The sequence below is a fragment of the Diuraphis noxia genome, unplaced genomic scaffold, assembly GCF_037042655.1.
Source record: "Diuraphis noxia isolate RWA-SAM2 unplaced genomic scaffold, SU_Dnox_SAM2 contig0004, whole genome shotgun sequence".
Lineage (NCBI taxonomy): Eukaryota > Metazoa > Arthropoda > Insecta > Hemiptera > Aphididae > Diuraphis > Diuraphis noxia.
The window spans coordinates 19399014-19424692 of record NW_028301714.1 but is presented as its reverse complement, the minus strand read 5'-3'; the positions used below and the strand labels follow the sequence as shown (position 1 = coordinate 19424692).

Here is a 25679-nt window from a genome sequence, read left to right as displayed (position 1 = left end):
GTTCACGCTATTGATGAAGATATTCAAACAAATATAAACGGATTTATATCAATATATTATTATTGTGAGATAATTATTAGACAACATTTCTGTCACGGAAATATTAATATAAACTTATTTTAAAATAACACCATATTCAAATATTCACCAACTCGGCAAACGTCAAAGTTGTGTTCACTTAATTATTTGAAATAAAATATATTTTTGACGGAATATTATTAATATAATCTAGAGATCTGTAAGTTAAAACTATAATTGTGAATATATAGATGGTCAGGAATATATTATTATGTTATTTTTAAATTAATTTTTTTTATGAATAATATATTTTATGGTTGTACGTGGTGAATTTAAATCATGCGACCACGCCTAGTTAAATAATATGCAAATCATAAAACAGAACATTCTATAAACAAACAAAACCATACAATACATTGATAAAGTATGTAGGTACCTAACGAAATTTAATCCCGAATATGGTATAGTGTTATTTATAAGGAATATCCATGTCAAATTATAAGCAACACAAATGCATACTAAGTTATGACATGCATACAAATAATACAAAATCATTAGTTTTATATTATTCATTAAATTTCAATATTTTTAATTTATCTGTCGATTTGTTAAGCTTTTAATAATTCCAAGTGTAAATTGTTTAAAAAATAATAATTATGAAAAAAGTTCTATTTAACCACCAATAAGTGGGAATTGATTAATTAGGTATTTAATTATAATAGTTATTTTTTTTAACGTGTTGGACCTAAATTTTAATCATCAATACAATATTAAATAAGTAATAATATAAACATATTAATACAAATTTATTTTTCAAACTTTATTGATGCATTTTACAATATGCGATTGTAAAAATAAAATATTCTTTAACACAATATAGCATATTAAAGGTTATTACTTTCATTTTACTAAGTCAAACATTTTTACTGCAAATGAAGGTAAATATTATTTTGTTTACTATTGAACATTATTTTCTTGAAATTTTTTCTACTTCCGACTACACCACCCCAGTTTAATACAAGAATCTCGTAATAAGCTGAACTTTTTTATTCAAATTGAATATAACTCGATTCATTCAGAACACACATTTCTTACAAAGTATAATTATAAAATGAACTAAAAGAAAAAAATATTTTTTAAATTAATATGTACCGACGTTCAATTCATGCCTGTATGGTTACATATTTTAAACATCTTATTTTTTTTTTACTTTATAATATAATTCATTATAAAATTGTAATACATCATCTCAATATTTAATAAAATATATAATAAAAATTGCATACTTGTAAAAGTAACAATAATAATTTTTGAAATCATATTATAAATATTATGTTAAATAAAGAAAAGTATTCTTTGAAAGTATTAAACGATGATTTGATAGTATTATGAGTATTTTCTAAAGAAATTGTAATACCTATATTTCAATCAATAAATTCTATTTTATTTTATTGTACAATAACTGTTCGTAAGAACTTTTTTCACAAACTTCTTTATACAGTAGTGTTATCTGAAAAGTTTTTCACCATAGTGCAGTAATGTGTTATTAGTTAAATGAAAAATTCAACTATAGTAGGTATTATTTTATGCTGTCAGGAAGAATTCACAAACTAGTTAACATTTTAATTTCACAATAAACTTAGTAGAATAAATTATTTTGAGTTTTCATCATTGGTTACAAAGTTTGTTCCAAGTAAATGTCATAAAGTTAAAATTTGGTTTAAAAATTAGGTTTTACCTATTTAATAGTAGAATTGAAATTATATGGTCAACTTACAATAATATTAAAACCAACAGCTAAGAATTGTGGATAGATAAAATAATTGATTTTGCGTACCTACAACTTATGAAATCAATACATACATAAAATCAATATTTTATAAAACGAATAGAAGAAATATATTAATAGTTGAGTATATGATTATTTTATAGTAACCTAAAGCTATTGAATATATAATATAAAGGTGTTATATAATATCAATAGACCTTTGAATATTCCTGGTAGATATAGCAATTTTAGCTACTTAAACAATACAAATGATTAATGACGTAACTCAGATAAAAAGAGAGGTCTATAAGCTTACAACTTTTTAGTTTTTACTGGGTACTCATTTTTTTTTTTAAATTTCTTACTTGTTTTTGAAACACACCTATTGTTTCTTAGGTTCTTAAATTATAAAATTATTTTGTCATGAAGAAACTTGAAGATTTTACTTGTACGTTGACAGTTTGTGAGTTGTTGAAAATTCGTTGTATCCAAATCATAATTAGGGGCGGAAGTTTGAATTGAATTCTCAGTCCTAGTCCTAGAGTGTCAATAATTTGGGATGAGAGCCTATAAAAACGAAATTTATCTAATGGTACACTTGGAACATAAAGGTTTTCACACAATTTGTTTCTAACATACGCATGAAATATATATTGTTAATTTGAGATTGTTAGAGTTCAATTTTAAGCTCATAGGTTATATTTTAATAGGTACTCATGTTTTTTAATAATTAATATGAATTAACTAAATCGATTAGGATATGAAAAATAAATACTTGAAATTAATAATTTCCATGAAATATATGTGAATAGCATTATAAAATACTTAACAAGCGACATATTTAGGTGACAGTTTTATAAGGGTTAGGTTTATAAGAGTTTTTTACAGGTTATTAAAATGTTACCTTAAAATATTAAAATTATTGAAATAATAAATTATCAATTATAACTAATAATTTATAGGTTTACAAAAAATAAATATCTAATTCAGCAAATAAAATTTTTTTTAAATTATTTAAAAATTTAATTTATTTTGGTACAACTATAGGTAACTAATAAATAATAAATAATAAAACCATACATTAAAACAAATCTCAACTATCTTTTAACTATAAATCACCATACGTAAGACAATGCTAGATCCCAATCCAGTAATAATCCTATGACCACAATCTTAAAAGTTATTGGGTATTTTAAATCCTAATCAAAGGCTTATGTCACAATAAACTGCAAATGCAATACATCATGATTACCATTGTATGAAGATTTATGTGAGCATCTGACTAATCTTTTCGGATAAGTATTATATTATTATTTTTGATGATTCTGATTGGAAATGTTGGCTATATAATATTATCATAAAAATATTATTTAAGTAGATAAGACGCTATTATTATTAATACAACAATGAAATATGTGTCAATATTTATTCAATGATACTTATTTTGATAGATTTTAATATAAACATTATTTAATTGTTATTTTTATATTACATACGGATCTGAGTCTAATTAAAATTATATATAATAAGATATAAGGATATACAGGATGTCTCGCGAGGATTTAAACATTGTGATATCTCACAAAATAATGGAGATATCAAAATTCTGGTTTTTAAATAAGACTCACAGGGATAAGAACTACAATTATTTCATTTTTTAATCAACTATAATGTTTTGGTAAAAAAGTTAAAACATGAAATATTTTATATTAGATTATTTAAAAAAAAAAAATTGCCTATTTATGCTATATACATATATATTGTAGAGTTTATTTTTCTGAAATATTGACGTTCCAACATTTTTAAAATTTTTTTTTCATTATTTCCTGATTTTTTATATTTTTTTTTTGGTTTTGAAGCAATAAAATATGATTATAACTAGGCACACTGATTATGTTCCTGACCATTTATAATCATATTTTATTTCATATTTATTCTATTAATCCCGGGTCACTATATTTGATAACACATAGGTATTAAATAATTTGCAATTTTTCTCGAAATTGAAAAAAAAAAAAAAAAATTAAAATTAGGAAATTAACGAAAGTAATATTTCGAAAGGTCAATATTTTCAGAAAAAGTGTAGATGTTCTATAAATCTAAATTTAAGGTTATTATTTTTATTATTATATATTTGTATTCTAGTTAGTACTTTATTTTTATTTTAGTTATATAGTAAGTTGCATTATTTGCTATCAATAACAAATCGCATATATTTCAAAGTTATTAGTATAATATTATTTTATGCCACCATATTTGGCAGCTGTTATAAACTTAAGTCAATATCAACAAATAATACTCTACAATGAAGTGAATAAGTGCATGATTTAAATTTATTAAAATTAAACTAAATAATGATTTTCAGGTTTCTGTAAGCTATCATTTAATTTCGATGTTATATAAATGAACTTCAAATGTTGTACAGTAAAAAATGAGCATATGTATTTTTATGTAGGCATGCATAATATATTCACTGAATTATAAGATTTTTGATTGGTAAGTGTTAATATATATGCATAACAGTTATTATTTTAAGTTTTTAATGATTAAATATAATATTACTGTAGATTTTTGTTAAATAAAAACCTAATATTTAGTTTTCTTTATTATTGTGATTTTTACTTTATTATTATTATTTTTATCATATTTTTGCTTCACGCTAGTAGTATTAAACAGCATAGCGCAGGTATAAATAAAACCGAGATGAGCGATCATACACTTGTGGTGGATATTAGTAATTAACTTTTTTTTGTTGATTGTCAATTGCGTACAGAAATAAATAAATATTTTATTAAGATTTTTATATTATTATAGTTATATTGGGTTAGCTACACTAAACAAATGGTTCAATTAATTATCTAAACATTCTTTTTGTATTTTGATTTTAAAAGCCTTATAATAATTATTATAATACACTTAGCCTTTTATATAAAATAGTTGCAACTATTCTAAAACGGTCTATTACAAATAATATATGTGTGAAATTTGGTGTCAATTTGTTGAAAATATAGATTTCCAAACTTGTCATTTATAATATATGAAACCCGACTAATAATATTTGTATTAGGCGACTTTTCGGTATGATTTATCTGTCCAATGTTTTCGTTTTGCTTTGGTTAAAATAATTCGAGTATTGTTTTTGTCAAAATCGATTGAGTATTTTTTTAGTTCAAAATCATATTCAATCATTATAACATTATAACTTGTTTATTGTCTGTAACCAATGACAACCCTATAATGTATAAACAAAAACAAATTAGAAAGTGCTCTGTCACTCTCTCTATCTCTAAATGTAATATTTAATACAACACAATAAATTATAATTCCAAATAAAATGTGGGTATAGTAACTATGAATGATAAGCAAGTACATTCATATCAACAATATTTTAACTACATATATTCTGGTAACATATATGGTGTTACGGTCACAGCGATATATTATATACTCTAAACATATGATGTTTTGAAAACTAAAACATTTTATTTTTGTGTTCTGAACCAAAATACATGTTTGCGCCATCCTATATAACGACATATATGGTTTGAAAAACGAAGCAGCAAACTATCCCCAAGTCTCAAAGAATCTTTTGTTATCACTTTAATTGAAAACGGTCAAGTAGTTTTTGAGTCCGTGGAGAAAAGAGAAAAAAAGAGAGAAAGAAACAAATATTAATTTATATATAGTATGGATTGCATTGCAAAATAACTTTCTGAAAACGTTGATATATCAAATACGCATTCAACTGTTTATTATTTATGTATTTTAAATTTTTATCAACGGTGGATATACAATTTGATGTATATTTCTACTTTTGCTCACATCTATATTCTATAATTTAAGTGTTTATAAAAAATAAATTGAATATATTATATTGAATACATTTTATATATCAAATTTTTCAGTAAAAGATTTAAAAATATATTTTTTGTCAAAAGTAACTCAACACTAAATTAAAAAATTATAAAAAATACGTTAACTTGTATAAAAATCAAACAAAGGAAACACAATAATTTTGTGACAATGTTAGCTTTAACATGATAATATAATAATACACTGCTTGTATAAATATAACATAATGTTAATGAAATTAATCTTTTTAAAAAATAAGTTTTGGGTATAATCGCTTGGTATGTATTAAAACTAAAAGTTTACTTGAAAATTAAAAAAAAAATATAACTTTTGAGAATTATTTGACAAGAACTTTAAGTAGGAACTGTAGGTACGACTAACATGAACACAGACAAATATATATTTGATAACTCGATTTTTTAGTTTCTTCACTTTCGTTTAAACGGCAGAAAACTATCCATCAATATATTGTAACCTTGGAATTTTGTTTCAGTAATGTTTTAATTTTATCTTAAGCTTTTATAATAATATAATTTATTAACTTTTTTCAAAAATACAATTGACAAGTATTGAATGTTATGATCAAACTGTCACATTGATGCGGTATCGGATTTAATTTTATCGCTAGTAAAATTATTAAACGCCTATTGCAGCAAATATCTAAAAATTTTCCACTATATCCAAGTAGCAACTAATTTCGGTACACGTGCCTATACAATTAACGAAGTCACCACGACACGTTAACCACTGGACTGCACCACCACACCTCACTGGTATTCAGTTGGCTCTTCACCGTTAGTTTAATATTGTAACAAAATTATTATAAACCTTTGATCCTGTATTTAAGTGTTAGAGTATTACCATATATTTAAATCTGCGTGACATTATAATATGCATCATCATTAAGCTGCAAAGTGCAACGAGTGCCCATTTAATTTATTTATAAATCAATATTGTGTCGCCTGACACCTATTATTAAATCCTTCATGCGGAATGGACAGCGTCATTAAAAAAAAAACAACGCAAATGATTAATTTTTTATATAACAATAAATTAAAACTCAGTTTTTTTCTTATTTCAAAACAACACTGTTGAAAAATAATATAATATTCCTATAGTTAATAATGTCCATCAAAAATAAAATCAGATAAACGTGAAGACAAAAGAAAGTTATTAACATAATCTGAAACATTCCGCGCGTTTGTTCAATGAACGTTTGTTGGTTCTAATTCAAAAACACAATGTTATTTATGTTTACTAGCTACGCAACTTGCCCGACCGTCAGATTCCCAAGTGGTATAAGTTGAACATACACAATTAAAATCTTACAAATATCATGTACCTATACTGCTATGTTTCTTCTTAATTTCAAACACAAAGGAGGATATTTTCATTGTGGTGTACTCGGTTCAAATGGAATTAGTTTTTATTTTACTTAAAGCATGGTTCATATGAAAATATGTAAAATGTGTTCGAATTTTATTCATTTTCAGGATTCTTTATTTTTGTTAGCATTAACAGTGAGTGATTTACAATGGAATCGAACAAACTTCCTTATAAATTGGCCTGTAGGATTTAAATATTTAGGCAATACTCAAAAAGATTTACTATACTGTTCAAAAAGAAAGTGGTATTGTGGAAACCTCTAATAACGACCTTTTGTAATAAATAATTATTCAATTATTTTTTCTTTTCACCAGGCTAGGATAAGCCATTCAATGTTTTTTTAACCCCATCCCCTTCCAAACGAAAAAAGAATAAAAATAAAATAAACAAATAGAAAATATACATGCATATAAATTCAGGAGGGTCATAAATTAACCAGATAAAGTAGAAAGAGAACAACACCAAAAAAATTCGCAAGAGCCACAAAGCCACCCGTTAAAAAGGACTTCAAAACCTCTAAATAACAAGTAGCAAACCCTTAATTCTACTTACCAACACTGACATTTTTACGTTTTTGAGGTCTTTGAGAAAATATGGTTACTTATCAAGGTTTCGGAACAATACCAAGACACATTTTCATAAAATATTACATTAGAATATTTTTGTAAAAATAAAACAAAACTGCGTATGGATATAACTGTGATAATAATTTAAAAAATAATATATACTAATATGTATTATATACCAAGCACCAAAATATCATCCACTCGAAAGTTAATCGTAAAACGTGTTTAAAATATTTTATGTTGTTTAAAAAAAAATTATGCTGATTAAAAAATGTATCTGAATAAATATTTGTTTATTTGATGAAAATATTATAACGATTAAGTCATAATAATAATAATAATAATAATATCATTCTCCATAAAAGAGTAGGTTATATTAGTTCAATAGTAATTTTTATTTTTGTTTAGTTTAATTAAGGTTTAACGGTTATATAAAATACTCTATTATAATAAATTCGTATATACATTGCAAACTTAAAATTATATTATTATAGTTAGGTTTATTAAAAAAATAGTGATTGAAAATCATTATAATTAACAATAATAATTATTTATATAGCCGAGTTCTATGATATTGGTATTTATCCATATAAAATATAACTGTCGATAGTGATGAGGTGATAATGACATGGTGGGATCTGGAATATCACATAATATTATTTTATCTATTTTACTTGGTACAATATTGAATGTATAAAACGACAGTATGATTTATTTTGATAATATCGTAATTTTATTTCTTTATAATATTTGTACGCGTCACATTTTTTCAACCGACAATAATTATAATTCTATTTAAAGTTATTCCATTATACATTATTATTATTATTATTATTATATATACCTACATGAATTTATTGTATTATGTTATATATTGTTTTAATTTGATAGTCAAGTGGATTCGTGTTAAAAGTCATAAAAAATACATAAATAACTGGTGAAATTGTTTTGAACCGTTTAGGTGCATATAGTTTGCGTATTTTAATAATAATTAGTAATTACTGTAAACGAATAACACATAACCCTACAAGTATATATATATATATATATATATATATATAGCTGTATATGGTGACGGGACAGGGCAAAAAACGTTTTTAATTTTAACTGTCACATCCGATTTTAGTAGTTGGTGTCAAATGTTCAGATCTCTCCCCTCAGTGAATTCGGCCGGCTCTCAGCTAGAAAACATCTTGTGTTTGTCGTGCTTAATGAGTTTAATATGCTGTGTTTACACCTATTTCTCCGTCAAGTTTACGGACCCTCCACGTGTGTATACAAAACCGTACGCTCAATATTAGATTATTTGCTTTCAGCCCTCTACCACATATTTACTTCTGCTTGTGACTTACGAACGGTATATGCCTATATATGTGTTACAAGCATATATTGACGTCATTGCAGGAGCAGCATCATCATCGAACAGACATCTTTAACAATATCGGTTTAAGCAACGACTTCGGCACCGTCTCGCCGTCTGTATGATTGCTGCTGCTGGTATCTGGAGAGCTGAAACACTCATTATATATAACATTAATACATATACGTTACCTACTCGTAATACTATACGTCATTGTAGGGTTTCGAGACAAATGCCGTTTTAATGTGGTCGTTCAGCTCCAGTGCAAAGCCTTGTTGAAATATTACATCACGATATTATAATGTCATACCTACCGTTGTGTCTGTCATATAATGATATTATGTGGGTATAGAGGTATCCATGCATTTTTTTTTTTATTGTCGATGCGGTTAACGTTAGTTTGAATGTATATTACGTACGAGTACTTTGTTACGACCACATAATATCGTTTTATCACCATCGTAATCCATATAGATCGTAATTACCCGATACTTGCGTGTGGAATGTTTAGAGCGCATATAATGCACTTGTAAACAACATCCTTGCCTACAAAATAAATACTCTGACCATTGCGGCAGCAGTGGAATGTCATAAAAATGTCAAACCAACGGTCAAAATCGAGTTTTTTATAATAATTACGGTGTCTGGTGGCTATTTTGTACAAGGTGGGGTTTGTTTGACGAGAGGTGATAAATAAGTCTAGTACAGGTCAAAAAGGGTGACAGTAAAAACACAAAAAAATTAAATTAAATGTTCAGTAGGCCGATGAAACTGTTTAAATGTGAGCTAGAATAACGTGGTTGCTTTCCGAATATAAGAGCGTTATCGTGTAGAATAATGGAAGATTATAACGTTATAACCCTAGCCACATCTATGATGAGAGAGTGAGAAGGAAAGTAGATTTTTCCCTGGTCCCCCTCGTCGTTTTTCTCTCTACACGTTCGCAAAAAGCCGACTGGGTAATTAAATTACCACCAAAAATCCCACAGTCATTATCTTTAATTTTGCTTGATATGCGGTCAAAGAGAAAATGGTTTTATCCGTTACCCCACACTGGCGTGATGCTTATATAAATTTTATATGTATATATATATATATATATATATATATATATATATAACAATTTATAGACATATATATATAATATACACGTTGTATTTTTTACCTCTAATAAAAAAAAAATAAAAAATGGAATGGAATGGAATGAAATGAAATGAGAAAAAGGGGAAAAAGGTGAAACGAAAAAAAAAGAAAAAAGAAACTGTATAATCCAATGGTTCAAAATACCGTGCATAATGCGTTGGCGATTCATTAGACTAATCAGCTCTTATTTAAATGCGGACGGGAATGATTTCTGCTCGTCGAACAATAGATGTTATTTGACCAATTAAAATCGCTTCGGGACGCGGCGAGAATCGTTTTAAATGTTTAATTGCCACTAACGAACTCGGACGTTCAGGAAGACTCAATAGTATCACCTTTTTACTGAAAACTGTAGTATTTATTAACGATATCATTGATAATGAACCGACATCAATATTATTTTAATGCCTTTGGTGGACAATAATTTTTTTTTCAAATTCATAAAACTCAATTTTTTCAACACATATAGATTATGTGTTTTACTGACTTCTGATTTCAAATGAAAAATCCATGCTCTTTTTTAACTGTAAATTATTTTGTGAATAATTTATCTGAAAATGTCAATTTATCAAAATAAAAATTATAACGAGTTCTCTCTCAGTTGTTAAACTGTTTACATAAAGGATAAGGATCCAAAAAAAAATGTTTAACAGAAATATTAAATAAATATGATACGTCTTGATTTAGTACATATTGTACTTGAACAATTTTTACAAATTATAAACTTCGATGGATTAATATGAATTATAATTTTAATTTTAATTCACTATATTCTCCTTATTGTTTCCCAAAATAGTCAAAATATTAGTGCCTATATAATATTATCTTTAGTACACAAAATTAAATAATTCAAAAACATTTCGTTTCAAATTTTGATATCGATTCGTAAACATTTTTAGATATATTGCGATCTGCTAAATTATATACAGTAGAAAAATTGAAGTTATATTTATATAAGTTATAATAATTCATTATCTCCAAAGGTTAGTCTTTAGATAGAAAAAATAATCTCAAGAATTATAAAATATGTTGTTTAAGTACCTACGATTTTGAGCGGAATATTGAAGAGAAAAAATAGCGAACATGCTTGGTGAATAACTCTGTACCATATTATATATTATACATTGAATACAGTATATATATATATTTATATTATGTATATTTTTTTTAAATAATTATCATACACTAACTCCAAATTGTACATTATACTCCATATATAACATAAGATGTGTTTATTTAGATATAATTAATATACTATAAATTGTTATATATACAAAAGGGAAAAACTGTATAATTATATATCTCCTGATATTACATTAATTTAATTCAAATTTCTAGTTGAATTTTAATTATTTACATGACCAACGACGCATTACTTCTTAAGGATCTACAAATCTCAACAGTCAATGAAATATCAACTCAACATTATAAAAAATTCTACTCAAAACTAGTTGAAACCAAATCCCTCTTATTTCTCGTATGTCCTCTTTAACCATACCCAGAATCCTCCAAGAGGGTTAAAAATAATGGCCAAAATACGCCCTTGTCTAATACAAAAAGTAAAAATAAAATAAGTAAACGGTTTCTCTATATGAACCCATCAAATTAAACAGGAGAGGTACTGTTGATGGACGGTTTTCTCCCTCAAGCCAATCAATTTATCTTTTTATTACTTTTATTATCCAATTCATTTATTGTGATTTATGTATAGATTGAAAATATAGATTTTTTTTTTAAATTATCTGCACAATATTCTCATTTTAAATCCATCATTCGCGGATATATGTAATATGTATGTATGTTTTAGAAAGAGTATATGTTATTTAATTTTACAAAACTATGCACAAGTGACATTTAAAAATAAAATGTTTTTGGTTGATTTTTTAATTTATATATAATATAATAATATAGTCATGTGATTAATTTCAAAAATTTTAATTTGGGTTGTGATAGTAATCAACTAGGTTGAAGACGGTTATTTTGATTAAATATTTATTATTCTGACTGAAAATGTAAAATCGTGTTACCAAAAAAGTGAAAAGATTAATTATAATTCATGGAGTCATAAAAGTGAATAATTTCATAAACGTAAAATCATTTCAGATTAATATAAACTCTAAAATTAATACCGTCAAAAGAAATTAATTTAATATTAATACACAGAAAAAAAAACAATCATAATTAAGCATTGAAAAAAAATAATGATGAGAATTGATCAACGTAATATATTTAAAAATTTAATTACTAGAATATTAATTATTCTTTATTATAAACATCAATATTTCAAGTTTTATTTTTACAAAAAAACATAATATATGGTTATTTATATAAGTTTTAAAACCTCAAGGCTAAAATTTTTTTTAATTTTTAACTGAAATTTAATAATTATTCAAAAATTGAAGAAAAACAATCTTAAATACTTCAGATAGCGTAATCAACCTTGGTATGCAATAATTATACTGAGAGATCTTAAAATATTGTGTTATCGTTATTATTAATTATACGTTTCTTTTGATTTAATCTTTAAATTTTAGTATTATTTATTTAGATTATAATACAAGGTTGAACACATTAAATATCATTTGATCTGTGTTGAATGATACATTTTTCAATTATTTATTACTTGTAAGATCGACATAATACTATACATATCTATGGCCCATATTAACATTAGAATAAATCGAGTTTGACTAATAATCATTTTTGGAATAATATACTATTGTTTCTTTTAATCATTATATATTATGACGATAAATCATAGGTACACATTAATCCATATTAGAGCAAAACGAGAATATTTATTTTCGTGTAGATTTTGTGTATACCACTTTTTTTTTTTTTGCAACTGTGACTTCTGGCTATCGAGACGACAGACTTAAGTAAGCCTAAGGTCATAAAAAATAATAATCACAGCAGAATATTATCTTCGGTTCACATTTTGACCGGTTACCATGGTTACAACACGTTTTCTGTGTACAAATACAACGTCATAATCTAACCATAATTTCGCCACAGCTTTCATCAGAACATCTGAATCTTCAATACCATATTATTATAAATAGCACGATGCACATTTATGCTTACCATTCTATGAAAACCCACCGATTTTGGCGACAGTTTTGCAGATTCACCGAAAATTCCTCTTCATCTACATATCACAAATATTATTCTTTCAGAGTAATATTTTCTATACTAAGCACTTAGGAGGTTTTTGTGGTAAAAACTTCAAACCCCAGTTATATGTTAAGCTGCATGCTCAAAGTATACGACTTCGTGTGGTTAAAATTAATTATATTATATATACCTACGAATACGTCGAAACGGACGTTTGTCTAAATAATAAAAAACTTGTCGTCGATATATTTTCGACAAACGAAATTGGTCTGGAGAAGAGATATTGAACGACGATGATGAGACGACGGCAACTATGGCGAAAACGCGAAATGTTATTTTAATCGAACGTATGCGGGAAAATGACGGGAGGCGCGCGCAGCGGGGAGCAGATTGAGTTTTCGTGGACGTGGATCGGTGACGGGTCTGGAAAAAATCGAGAGACACCCTGTCAGTGAAAGCAGTAGCAAGGGGAAGATTGATTGCGTGAAAATTGTTACAAAGGGGATGGCTGCTGTGTTGTTTCTGTACGCTATTGGCTTACGCGCATAACGCAGACACTGTGCCACCACTATAGCGGTGGTGGATGAGTCAGGATCAGGATCAGGATCAGCGGCAGGAGCAGCGCAAAGATGAGTCCCTCTCACAGCACGCACACGCCGTCGTCGGCGACTAATTCGTTCGGCGTCGACGTCGTTATCGGGGATTGAGCTAACAGATTGTATGATCGTTATACGATTACGGGCCAAAACACACACATACACACACACACACATACACACACATGTACGCATATACATACAGACATAAATAATATACACTCGTGCAGCATAAGAGACTGGAACGAAATTTATCCCGAACCGATCATTTTTCTCGGGATATAAAACATTATTTTCGCAGTGTGTGTTTTACGAAAAATTCAAATACAACTTATCTTTAATCCAGTCACGGCCAGTATTATTATGCATTTTTTCATATAACGTTGAACGGATTTTATTCATATATCATCTAACAACTCGATACTTACGCGGTATCGACTCAATTTGTTTTAGTTACTTATTCGATGACGAAAATGCAACTAAATCATTCGCGTTTTAATCGGTCTAGAACAATTTGGCATGGTCGTTTTGGCGTATATGTATGCGTACAATTTGCTACGGCTAAAACGAAAAAATACTATGTTAAATTTATGATAATACGATAATCAGAAATAATTTATAATTTATAAGTTTTATAACGCTATTTAGTAAAGATTTCTATATATCGACTAGGAACAATACTGTTATTAGATAATACATTATTTGTAGTTGATTAGTTATTTCTCAGGTAATTATTGATATTTACTGGAAAACGGAGTTTTTAATTTATTTTACACATAACATTATTAAAACAATTAACTAGGTATGTAATTGATACTATTTCTGCTATTATCATCTTACTGATATAAAACATAAATAATTTTGAAAGTAAATCAATTAGGTAACATTTAAAATAATAATTTTAAAGAGTGATTATTACTTATTTCATATAAATAAAATAAAATACAAATTATCTAATTTAAGACTAGTATAAACATTATACAGTAAATTATTATAGTTATCTATAACACTTTACGGATATACATGCTCAAATTAAAACTTTTTATTTTAAATAAAATTAAAAATAATAAATTGCACATTTATACGTCATGTATACCAACATCTTTATGCCATACGATTTTTAAATTAACTTAATAATCAAGTTAATGCCTAAATAGAATAATTTCATTCTGAATACAATAAAATAATATTATGACCATTGAACAAACACATTCAAAATTTTACCTTAAATTGTGTGGGCCGGGAACGAATTATGTATGGCCTATATTACTGAAAGAGTAACCCTGATAGAAATGTTTAGCGTTGCGTTACTACTCCCCGCTATGTACATTTTATGCATAGAATATATATGTTGTAGCAGCTCAAAGTAAGCGAACATGGTTGCTAAACAAAACCAGTTAGTGCTAGTGAATGGTGGAAATGTAGGTGAATGCATTAAAAAAGGTTGCAGATTTCTTGGTGGATCAAAATATTATGTTGCTTTATAATAATATTATTCTAACGATGAAAAAAACACAAATAAATTAATCACAAAATATGGATTATAATGAAAGAATAATATTGATAATGTACGAGAATAAACCCAAAGATTCACACGCTTTGGTCTCATTATAAATAAAATGATAAAATGTAAAAACAAATATTATATATAAATGCAATGGCCTTCTGGTAAACCTAACCCTTCATAGTAACAAAAGGATATTATATAAAGCAATGGGAAATATTTAGCTATTTTTGCTATTAGAGTAATAATGTAGCGAACATAATTATACAGCTGTATATTTTGTGTTGCTGTAACCATAATGTACCTACTAAAATGATGGCTATCTGAGCCTATGATATGATTATCATAACAAATAAATAGTATTCACCAAATGTATAAAATGTTTTGTGGAACGAACATGGGTCAGCCATGGTAAATATGGTTATGTAGTAGAAAAAAAAACTTCACATTATTCAAAAATGTAAATAATATAATAATTTTGTTTGAAATTTGAATGTCATTGGATACATCTTATTGAAATACATTAGGCGCTACGGTGTTTTGAGGACATGGAATTACCTGTAAAATATTAGGGATGATTATCACACAACATAAAATATAACTAAAAATACGGTGGTGGTTATAGCGTCTTATAAGACCAACAAATCAATACATCAAATAAAAAATTAGCCCAAAGAAAAAAAACAATTCGTGCAGTTGAAATGAAATAAAGCTTGGACACTTTTAATTAATATTATTTTAAAATAATATGCAATATAATATTTTAAAACAAGATTAATCACAAATTAAAAAAAAAATTTTTCATAAGCATTATTTTTTATTAAATTGAATTTATAATAATTGAATACTACTTATACTGATTTGTTTTAACTATTAAAAAAACTTTTGTTTTTCATTATTTTAATAATCTTGATTGACTAGACATTTATTCTAAAATAAAAAATAAAATTCATAATAAACTACAAATTTTTAATTTATTTGATAATGAAATTTAAATAACAATATTCTGTCAATTCTGGTTTATATTATAATATGTTTTTAATTTTAATTTGTATTTCCAATATGCAAATATTTTATTATACGTTTACGTTACGTATTATCAATATAAATAATAACATAAACGTATTATATGCATAGACATTAATTATTGTTAACAATATATTAAATCGTGGACGTACATTATAGTTCTGCTCACTAATAACCGATGGACAGTCCTAACCGATCGTAATATGATACTTATGGTTATTGTAAGTATAAACAGTATACGTGTAATATTATATAATATAAATGCTGAATAATATGCAACATATCTTTCCTTAAAAAAAAAAAAAAACAAATAAATTGTAGTTAGTGTATTACTAAATCGTTATGTTAGTGTGTTAGTAAGTTTAATTACATTAATTTTAATCATTTGGAGAATATCACTGAGGTGGTTTTCTAGATCTAATTGGTCTAGATGTTTTATCTATTATTGTAGTATCAGGATTTTGTTTTGCACATACTGTTTCGATATTTTCATTATTTTCATTTGTTATTGTCTAGCGGGTGTAAGTGAAATTGAATTATTCGCTGGTGTCAGCGATTTATCAATGAGTAATAATTGATCATTGTGCTTCTTCCAAATAGTTCCGCCGTCGAGCTCTACATCATGTGTATTGCAACTAATGGATTTTAAAATTTTACCCTTTTGCTATTTATTGTTATTATACCTATGATCTCTAGCTTAAACATTATCGCCTGTATTAAATGATACTACCCTATTACCACCATTATTTGTGATATTTGTCGTTCAATAACCACTTTACTAATTGTATTCGGAATTAACGCGTCAAATTGTAAACATGTTGATCAACCTAACATTAGTTTAGCGGGCGTTTCACGTGTTGTTGAATGAGGTGTATTACGATACATCAAAAGAAATTTATTTAATTGGGAGTGTGCAGTCGAGCATTTTTTTATTGTTTTGACTGCTGATTCTGCGCAACCGTTGGATTCTGGATGAAATGGAGCGCTTGTCATATGCCTTATGCCTAGACTTTTGCAATATGCTTGAAATTCAAAACTTGTCAAAAATTTTGCACCATCTGATGTAATTGTTTTTGATGCATATGTTATGGGTTTTTCTGTACGATCTAGGTACACATGAGAAAGACCTGCACCTAGTGAATAAGATGATGAGTCTACAACGAGTTTAATCGGAAGATAATAATATAGGTATAATGTGCCAATAATACGAGTTTCAAAATTAAAATTGGTTTAACTTTATTGAATGCTTGGTCATATCCTAACGTCCAATTCCATTCACTGCCATTGCGTAGAAGAGTGTACAATGGTTTTAAAATATCTGCAGCGTTTGGAATAAATTTTATATAATACGTAACTAATCCTAAAAATGGTTTTAGCAATGTTTTATTTTCTGGGATAATGGCATTGTTTACAACATCTGTGTGTAAACCATTTTCATCTAACCTGTGACCCAAATATTCAATTTACTTTTATATGAATTTGCAACTTATTCGACTTTACTCTTAAACCTGCATTTGACAATATATTTAGTAATTTGTCTTAACGAGCATTGTGCTCTGTGATATTGGAACCTGCAACAATAATTTCATCTTGGAATATACCTATGCCTTTAAGACCTGCTGTGGAAGATTCCATAGTTTTTTGAAACTCCCCTGCTGACGAGTTTTTTCCAAAAGGGTTACGTGTATAAGCTAAATAAACCTGTATGTGTGTTTATAATGGTATATTTGTGATCAGATTTTTTAATAACCATTTGTTGGTATGCGTCTTTTAAATCTATTTTCGAAAAATATTTTGAACCACTAAAATTTATGTATAAATGTTTTATTTTTGGAAGAGGATATTCAGTCCCTTCTAACGGATTTATTGTTATTTTAAACCGTAAATTCTGACAGTGCCATCTAGTTTTAATATTAGTACTATTGGAGTTGCCCATTCACTGTGGTCGACGGGAACTAGAATGTTGCTTTTGACTAAACGCTTAATTTCGGTTTCAACTTTTCCCTTTAATGCTAAAGGAATAGACCTATGATTGTAAAATTTAGGTACCACCTCCGCTTTGATATTTAATGAAATTTCGTACTTGTTAAAAGTGTCTATCTCATCTTTAAAAACATTGTTATACTTTTTTATAATAATATCGACACTTACTTTCATTTTCAATAGTAAACAAGGTATAACATTTTATTTTTTTTTTATATCATTTCGACCTATTAGTGGAGGACTACCATTTTCGATAGCATAAAGGTAGATTGTAAACTTTTTATTTTGGTAAACCGAATCGTCAAATATTTTTCCCATTGGTTTAATGTCGTTGCCAACGTAATCAGATAGCGAAATGTAATTAATTTTTTTTGATTTGATATGACCAAACAGTTGATGATATATATTTTTGAAATTACGCTGTATTGTGAACCGGATCAATTTCAAAGCTTACATTATTGTTTTCTACGATTAAGTTTATTATAACAATTTCACAGCTTTATTTCCAGAATTTCGATCATTATGGAAAAAAAAGTATTTGGAAGATCATAATTAACTGTTTTGTCATCATCATCGATATCATATAAAAATTTATCTTGTGTTTTTTTATTTTTCCTTTCTTTCTTACCCGTATGTAAAAAGGGTAAGAACTTTTTACATACGGTGGACAAATGACCTTTTCCACCACAATTTTTGCATTCGAAGTCTTTGTATCGGGCGTAACACGTTTCCACCAAAAGTAGACCTTTCCCTTTTCCACCAATACCCGTTTCCACCAAAGGTGTATCTTTCCCTTTTCCACCAATATCCGTTACCCCCTAATGAGAACTACCTATAATTTAACCACGGTTAATTTACCAAAATAATTTGTATACTATACAACTAACTGTAACTATACATAATTTGTATACTTATATTAAAATCTTTAATACAGTAATAAGTTTATTTAAAATACTAATGCTGGATTGAAAAAATAATATATTAGTGTATTTAGGTATGTATAATATATTGTATCTACTTATACGCCATATATAATTGGTTGATTTTTTTTTCAATCGTAGAATATAGTAGTATACAATTGTTTTTGTAAAAACGTGGTAAATAATTTTATTTGGTGGAAACGGATATTGATGGAAAAGGGAAAGATACACTTTTGGTGGAAACGGGTATTGGTGGAAAAGGGAAAGGTACAATTTTGGTGGAAATGGGCATCACCCTTGTATCTGCAGTCTTTTTGAAAGTGATTGGAACGGCCATAAATCCCACATTTTATTTTTGATTTCTTGTGCGTGTTGAACCCCTGCTTGGCACTATGTCCATTATTTTTATTTTTTGGTACTTCAAGTCTGCGTATTCTTCTTTTTTCCAACCACTCTTATCATTTATTGCAGCTTATTTGGCTGTCGCGATTTCAATAATTAAATTTTAATATGCAACACCAACTTTTGAAGAATCTTCTTTAACAGACGATCTTGGATTGGTTTTGAACCCATACCGACAAAAAATATTTCTCGAATGACTGTTGTTAGTTCCGACGAAAACCCACATTTTAATGCAAGATTTTTGACACATGCACACCGATTCATCTTGTCTTTGTTTAGCTTGATAAAATGTATACCTAGCCGTGAAATACGATTTTATTGGTTCGAAATATTTGTTCAAACTTTTCATTAGAGTGTTATACTCGTCACATCGTCGTGCTAGGAACACATAAACGAAAAAATACTTTGTGAATTTCTTCACTGACTGATGATAATAGTATTGCAGCTCTATTTTGAATATTGTTTTCGATTGCATTTGCCAAAAAAAATTTGTCAATTTTGAATAAAAAATTGTAATATCCATACCTGTTTCGACGTTTCTAGGTGACCCAATAACTTGATTGAAGTTCGTCATGGATTCTGTCTTAGGAGTTGCCATTTTGTATTAGTATGAATACAACACTTGAATCTTCTAATACACAAGTGATTACGATTAAATTATTATTTTATTCGTCACCAATTTGTTACGTATTATAAATATAAATAATAACATAAACGTATTATATAGACATTTATTGTTAACAGTATAAATCGTGATGACGTACATTATAGTTCTATTCGCTAATAACTGATGGACAGTCCCGAATGATCGTAATATAATACTTATGATTATTGTTAGTATAAACAGTATGCCATGTGTAATATAATTTAATATAAATGCTGAATATGCAACAGTCAATATAATTATAAAATAAAATAAACGATGCTAAATAAAGGTTTGTTAAAATAATATGTTATATTATGTTATTTTAATAGTGATATTTGAATCAATTCTCTAAAAAATTATGTGATGAATTTAGAAAAAAAATTTTTGTTTAAAAAAACACAGTTTTTGTATAATTAAGATAAAATAAACATATATCACAAAGTTATAATATAATTTAAATACATTATAGTTTTGCACGATTGATGACTGCAATATTCCAATCCGGTTAAGTATAATACCAAAATTTGCACGTTACGTTATCGCTCTGATGAGTATGAATATAATATAATGAATGGATCAGTTGTTGTTTATTGATAGCGGGTAGCACATGTTGCATTCCAGCCGCTCGGGGGTCAATCGTCGAGAATCAGAACCCGAACGCTTACTGCAGCTGGAATGCCTAGCACCAGGTGGATTCGTACTAATCTATAATATATACAAAAAAAAAAATACATATATTAACCAATCCAAATTGGATTGGACTTAGTTTAAAATCGAAATTTGGACATTGCCATGATATCGTAATAAAGCAGACGCCCATACATTTAAAGGGGGAGTTTTATTCGTTCACTGTTCATTGGCATTGTAGGAAATAAAGACGGGGACCGTCTTAAAGTATAAGCCACAATAGTCCGGGACTTAAATAAAATTCATACAACGGAATCCATTAAATTTTAATACAATCATTTTTTCGGTTCTCGTTTTCAGCCGAGATTTAAATAAATGTTAGTTGAATCGCACTATAATATACAGTTTTAGGGATCATCTGATATTTTTGTCAATATTGTGTGTGTATTATTGTAGCTTACGGCCTATATGCTATTTATTTTCAATTACAAATGTTAATGGTTAAAACCGATCAAGTAGTTTTGATTATATAAGTATATATGAGTATTCTACATAATAATCTAGTTACATAAAAGTATCTTTTATTTCTTTTGTCAACGGTCATTTTTATTTAAAATAAAAATTCAATTTATTTTTTATTTTTGGGAGCCAAAACGAAATTGCTTTAAAATCTATCCTATGGAGATATTCATTGGTTAAAAATCAAAACATTAAATACTTATGTTTCAAGGACATATTGTGCTAATTTTGATTAATTTTTATTTTGCTAATGCTTAACATAATATTATATTTTATCATTTGTTAAATAATATGATTCTTTCTTTTAATTATATACCTAAATTTTGTAATATAGGTAAATGTTGGTTTTTTTGAAATCCTCAATATTTATGAGCGCAGAGACAAATTTTTATAACAATAATATGTAAACCAACATTTAAAAAAAATTATATAAAATTATAATCATAGACGAAAAAAAAAAAAAAATAATATATTTTCGTATTTAAAATTTAAATGATAATATTATTATTGTCTTCGTACACATACATGTACCTATATTGCCTATACATTCCGCCGTGTTAAAAATCATAAAAAAAATCAAACCAAGAAGGGACAAGCTCATAGGGAGTTGAGTACTATTCATCTTGCTACTTTGACACTATTTTTCAAAGGTAACATGTAGCAGTTATTTTAAATCAATATTATACATTCACAACCAAATACATTGGCTTAATATTATTATTTTGTAGGTGGTTTGTTCGCAAAAATAAAAAAATAAAAAAACTCAAAATATAATTTATATTTTACTTTGTGGTATGTACGATTTCAAAAACAAAAATAATCTTCAACCCATAATACATAAGTTGCTTACATATTTGGAAAACTATTGTTGTAATCATCAAGGTAGTTTCACTCTGTATCGTGAGAATGTAATTTTCAAGGAAAAATCATTTTTTGCTGTAAGGTAATTTTTAGTGTAATGAAATTATTAAAGTGTTTGAATGATGTAATTAAATGGTAGGTGGTAACTGATGTAATTGGGTTCTAATTTCTTGTATATGAAATAATATACTATTGTAATACGATAGTGCATCCTTTATACCAGTATAATATGTCCCTATACCGCTTACTAACCAGTAAATCTAGCAAAATAATAGGGCTAATTTTTTTAGATTCTGAATGAAGTGATGAATGTATTGATTTTACAATGATGTGTGTTTTTTTTTGTGTCTGTGTACAGCATAACTAGTCGAAATAATGCTTCGATTTCAAATTTTGGGGGTCGTTTCCGATGTAAAATTGAAGATCCTTGGGGCATTATAAAGGTCAAAAGTAAACATTTTCCAACAGTTTTCAAAAAAATCGAGAAAAACAAAAAAAAAAATGACAGAAAAACGGGAATTTTTACACAAAACCAGTTTTCGACCAAATCGATATTTTTATATGGTTATAATTCAAAAACTAATCACTGTAAATACTTGAAATTTTCACAAAATGTTTATGTTAGTGTTATCTATATACAGTTTAATTTTCAAATATGTTTAACTTTTTTTGAGTTATTTATAGACCACTGAAATTTTCAATTTTTTGTTGAAGCGTCGGTAAAAAAATGTTGATCGACCAAAAAAACTTGAAAATTTAATACAAGGTTCCTTATGAGTTTTTCTTATTGCAGCTAAAAAAAATTAAAAATCGTAAATCACAATTTTTTTTAATAAGCGTTTATAGTTCAAAATTTTACGAAATCTGTCGAAAACGCGAAAATTTGTAAGTAATTTTGAAGTTGAAAAATCATAACATTTTTTGCGTTTATAACTAAGGATTCAAAAGACAACACTAAGTTTTCGATAAGTTTTCCTTCAAGTAGCTATAGAGAAAACTCGGAGCATTATTATAGGAAAAATTTTAAGTGCGTTTGAATTTTAAATTTTTACGAAATAGCGTAACGATAATGATTTATCCTCAAACGATTTTAAACATTTGTTATTTTTCAAAAAGTATATGTCGTAGATACTTGAAATTTTTACCAGTTATTTAGATTGGCATTTTCTTTACATGATTCAATTTTCAAAATATTTTGACTCTTTTGAGGTATTTATAGACAACTGAAATTTTCAATTTTTCTGAAAATTTTTTTTTGAAGTGTCGATAAAATTTTTATGGCCCTATCAAAATACTTGAAAATTTAATAAAAAGTTCCTCATAAGTTATTCTTATAGTGATTAAAAAATTATAAAAATGCATATGCACGATTTTTTTTTATTAGCATTTGAAGTTCAAATATTGACTTAATACGTAAAAATTACGGCAATTTTCAAATTATATTCTTAGATCGAAATTCATAAAAAATTTTCTTTTTAATTCTAAGATTTGATAGTTAAATACAAGGCTCATAATAATTTTTTACAATAGCAGTTGAAAAATAAAATAAATATAAAGCCACAATTTTTTTTTTACATGTATTCAAATTTTAATTTTGACAACATACGTAAAAATCACGAAAATTCGTAAATTATTTTATCCTAGAAATTCATAAAAATTTTTCTTTTTATACCTAAGATACCTATCATTGCATTCAAATTTAATCCCATCCATTACAGTAACCTACTGTACAGCAGAGCGACATCCACGACTTACCCGCTTTTTTTTTAAGAACATCATATAGGTATACTGGTATACAAGAAAGTAGAACCAAATTATACTTACCAGTTACCATTCAATTACATCATTCAAACACTTAAATAATTTCATAACACTTAAACTTACCATAAAGTAAAAAATTATTTTTTCTTTTTGGAATCACAGTTGAGTCCAACCTTTTGTAGTAGGCGGGCTAATTTACACTTTCATAAAAACACTGGGGGCCGCCAGAAGAAAAAAAATTATATTATTACCTATTTATATTTTATTTTATATAATGCAAAAATTATTATTATTATTTAATGTTTTCTTGTTTAAAATTATCAATAAATTAGGCGAGGAATTTCTTATAACAATAATAATAATAAAAAAAACTATTAATGTGATGATAGGCTTTGTTTTTAACACACGGGTTCGACTGGTTAATGATTACTGATTAGATTTAGATTTAGTTTAGAGAAATATTTAATGCTCGCAATTGTGCGATTGTGGATAACATTCAGGCCGTTCATCGCGTCTTATCGCGGATATGATCGACACCCGGTAACTTCCGCGGTATAACAATAAAGTGTAAATTTAAAGTATAAATTCGTAATAAGATAGTATAAATTGTATATCTTCTTATTGCAATTTTGTCATAATATAATTGTGATTTAAAATTTAAATTTAAAATTGTTGGAGGGGCCAAAAAAAAAGCTTCGCAGACCGTGGGTTGGACCACCCTGATTTATATTATAATAATAGTTTTCCAAAATATACAACCCCTACTTATATAAAATGTGTTTTTGGTAAAATGAAAAGTAATATTTTTGTTTTCAAAATTGTACACACCATAAATTCGTAAAATATAAATTTATATTTTGAGTTTTATTTTTTGTCAGAGTATGATGTCGCCTTAAGACAATGCCGGAGACTAAATTAATACAAGACATACAACACTCTACCACACTACATAACATGCATACGTACATTGATTTGGATGCACTTACGTCAATCAGCCTGAACTGTTTAGACTGTAGCAATACGCTTATTACATCCGTCAGATTCCGAGCGTTTCTCGGGTTGGCTAAGAACGCTTGCGTACCGTACCGTCTAGCTACTTTTTCGATTACAATCGTAAATCGAGTGTGATCTCCAGTTGTGTTCGGCAAGACATTCAGTATAAAACATCGCAGCTTCCAGTAGCTTAATCTCGGCACGCGGCCTAAAGACGAAGCCATCGCTGTGGAATGACAATGAAATTTTTCATATATTATTATTTTTACCTATATAAAGCATTCTACAGGAATAAAATAATATTTTGTATGAAATACCATGTGCCATTGGTTTTAGCGACGAACAAAACGTTTATACATCTTTTCGGTCGTCATGACGCGTTTCCTGCGTAATGCCGCGCCCGCCGTTGTTATTAAAACAACAAAACATAATATTAATGCAATAATAAAATTATGCATATTTTATTAATTATGATTGTCACAGTAGTTGTACTAGTCTATCGTATTATAAACTTCTGTGCTGTTTTTAGGTACTGGGAGGAATATGAATGAGGGTCTTGGAAAAAAAGCATTAGTATCTTATATTATTTTTAAAAACGATTAAATATGGGAATGTTATGTTGTAATTGTGAAAG

At 27.2% G+C, this 25679-nt stretch overlaps 1 protein-coding gene across 1 annotated transcript; it reads right to left on the bottom strand.

Moving 5' to 3' along the window:
* Positions 1-20860: 20860 nt before the first annotated feature.
* Positions 20861-25269, bottom strand: LOC149055814 (uncharacterized). The gene is made up of 2 exons (XM_089226952.1): positions 25039-25269; positions 20861-20989 (listed from the first exon to the last, which is right to left on the bottom strand). Exons 1-2 carry the CDS (start codon positions 25267-25269, stop codon positions 20861-20863), a joined length of 360 nt encoding a protein of 119 aa, XP_089083078.1.
* Between the last annotated feature and the right edge of the window lie 410 nt (positions 25270-25679).

Excerpts from the sequence above, each read along its gene's own strand:
- LOC149055814 (XM_089226952.1), bottom strand. The coding sequence starts at position 25,269 with ATGGCTTCGTCTTTAGGCCGCGTGCCGAGATTAAGCTACTGGAAGCTG. Across the intron at positions 20,990-25,038 it reads AACAGTTCAGGCTGATTGAC|ATTAGTACGAATCCACCTGG; the intron begins GTAAGTGCATCC and ends TATATATTATAG.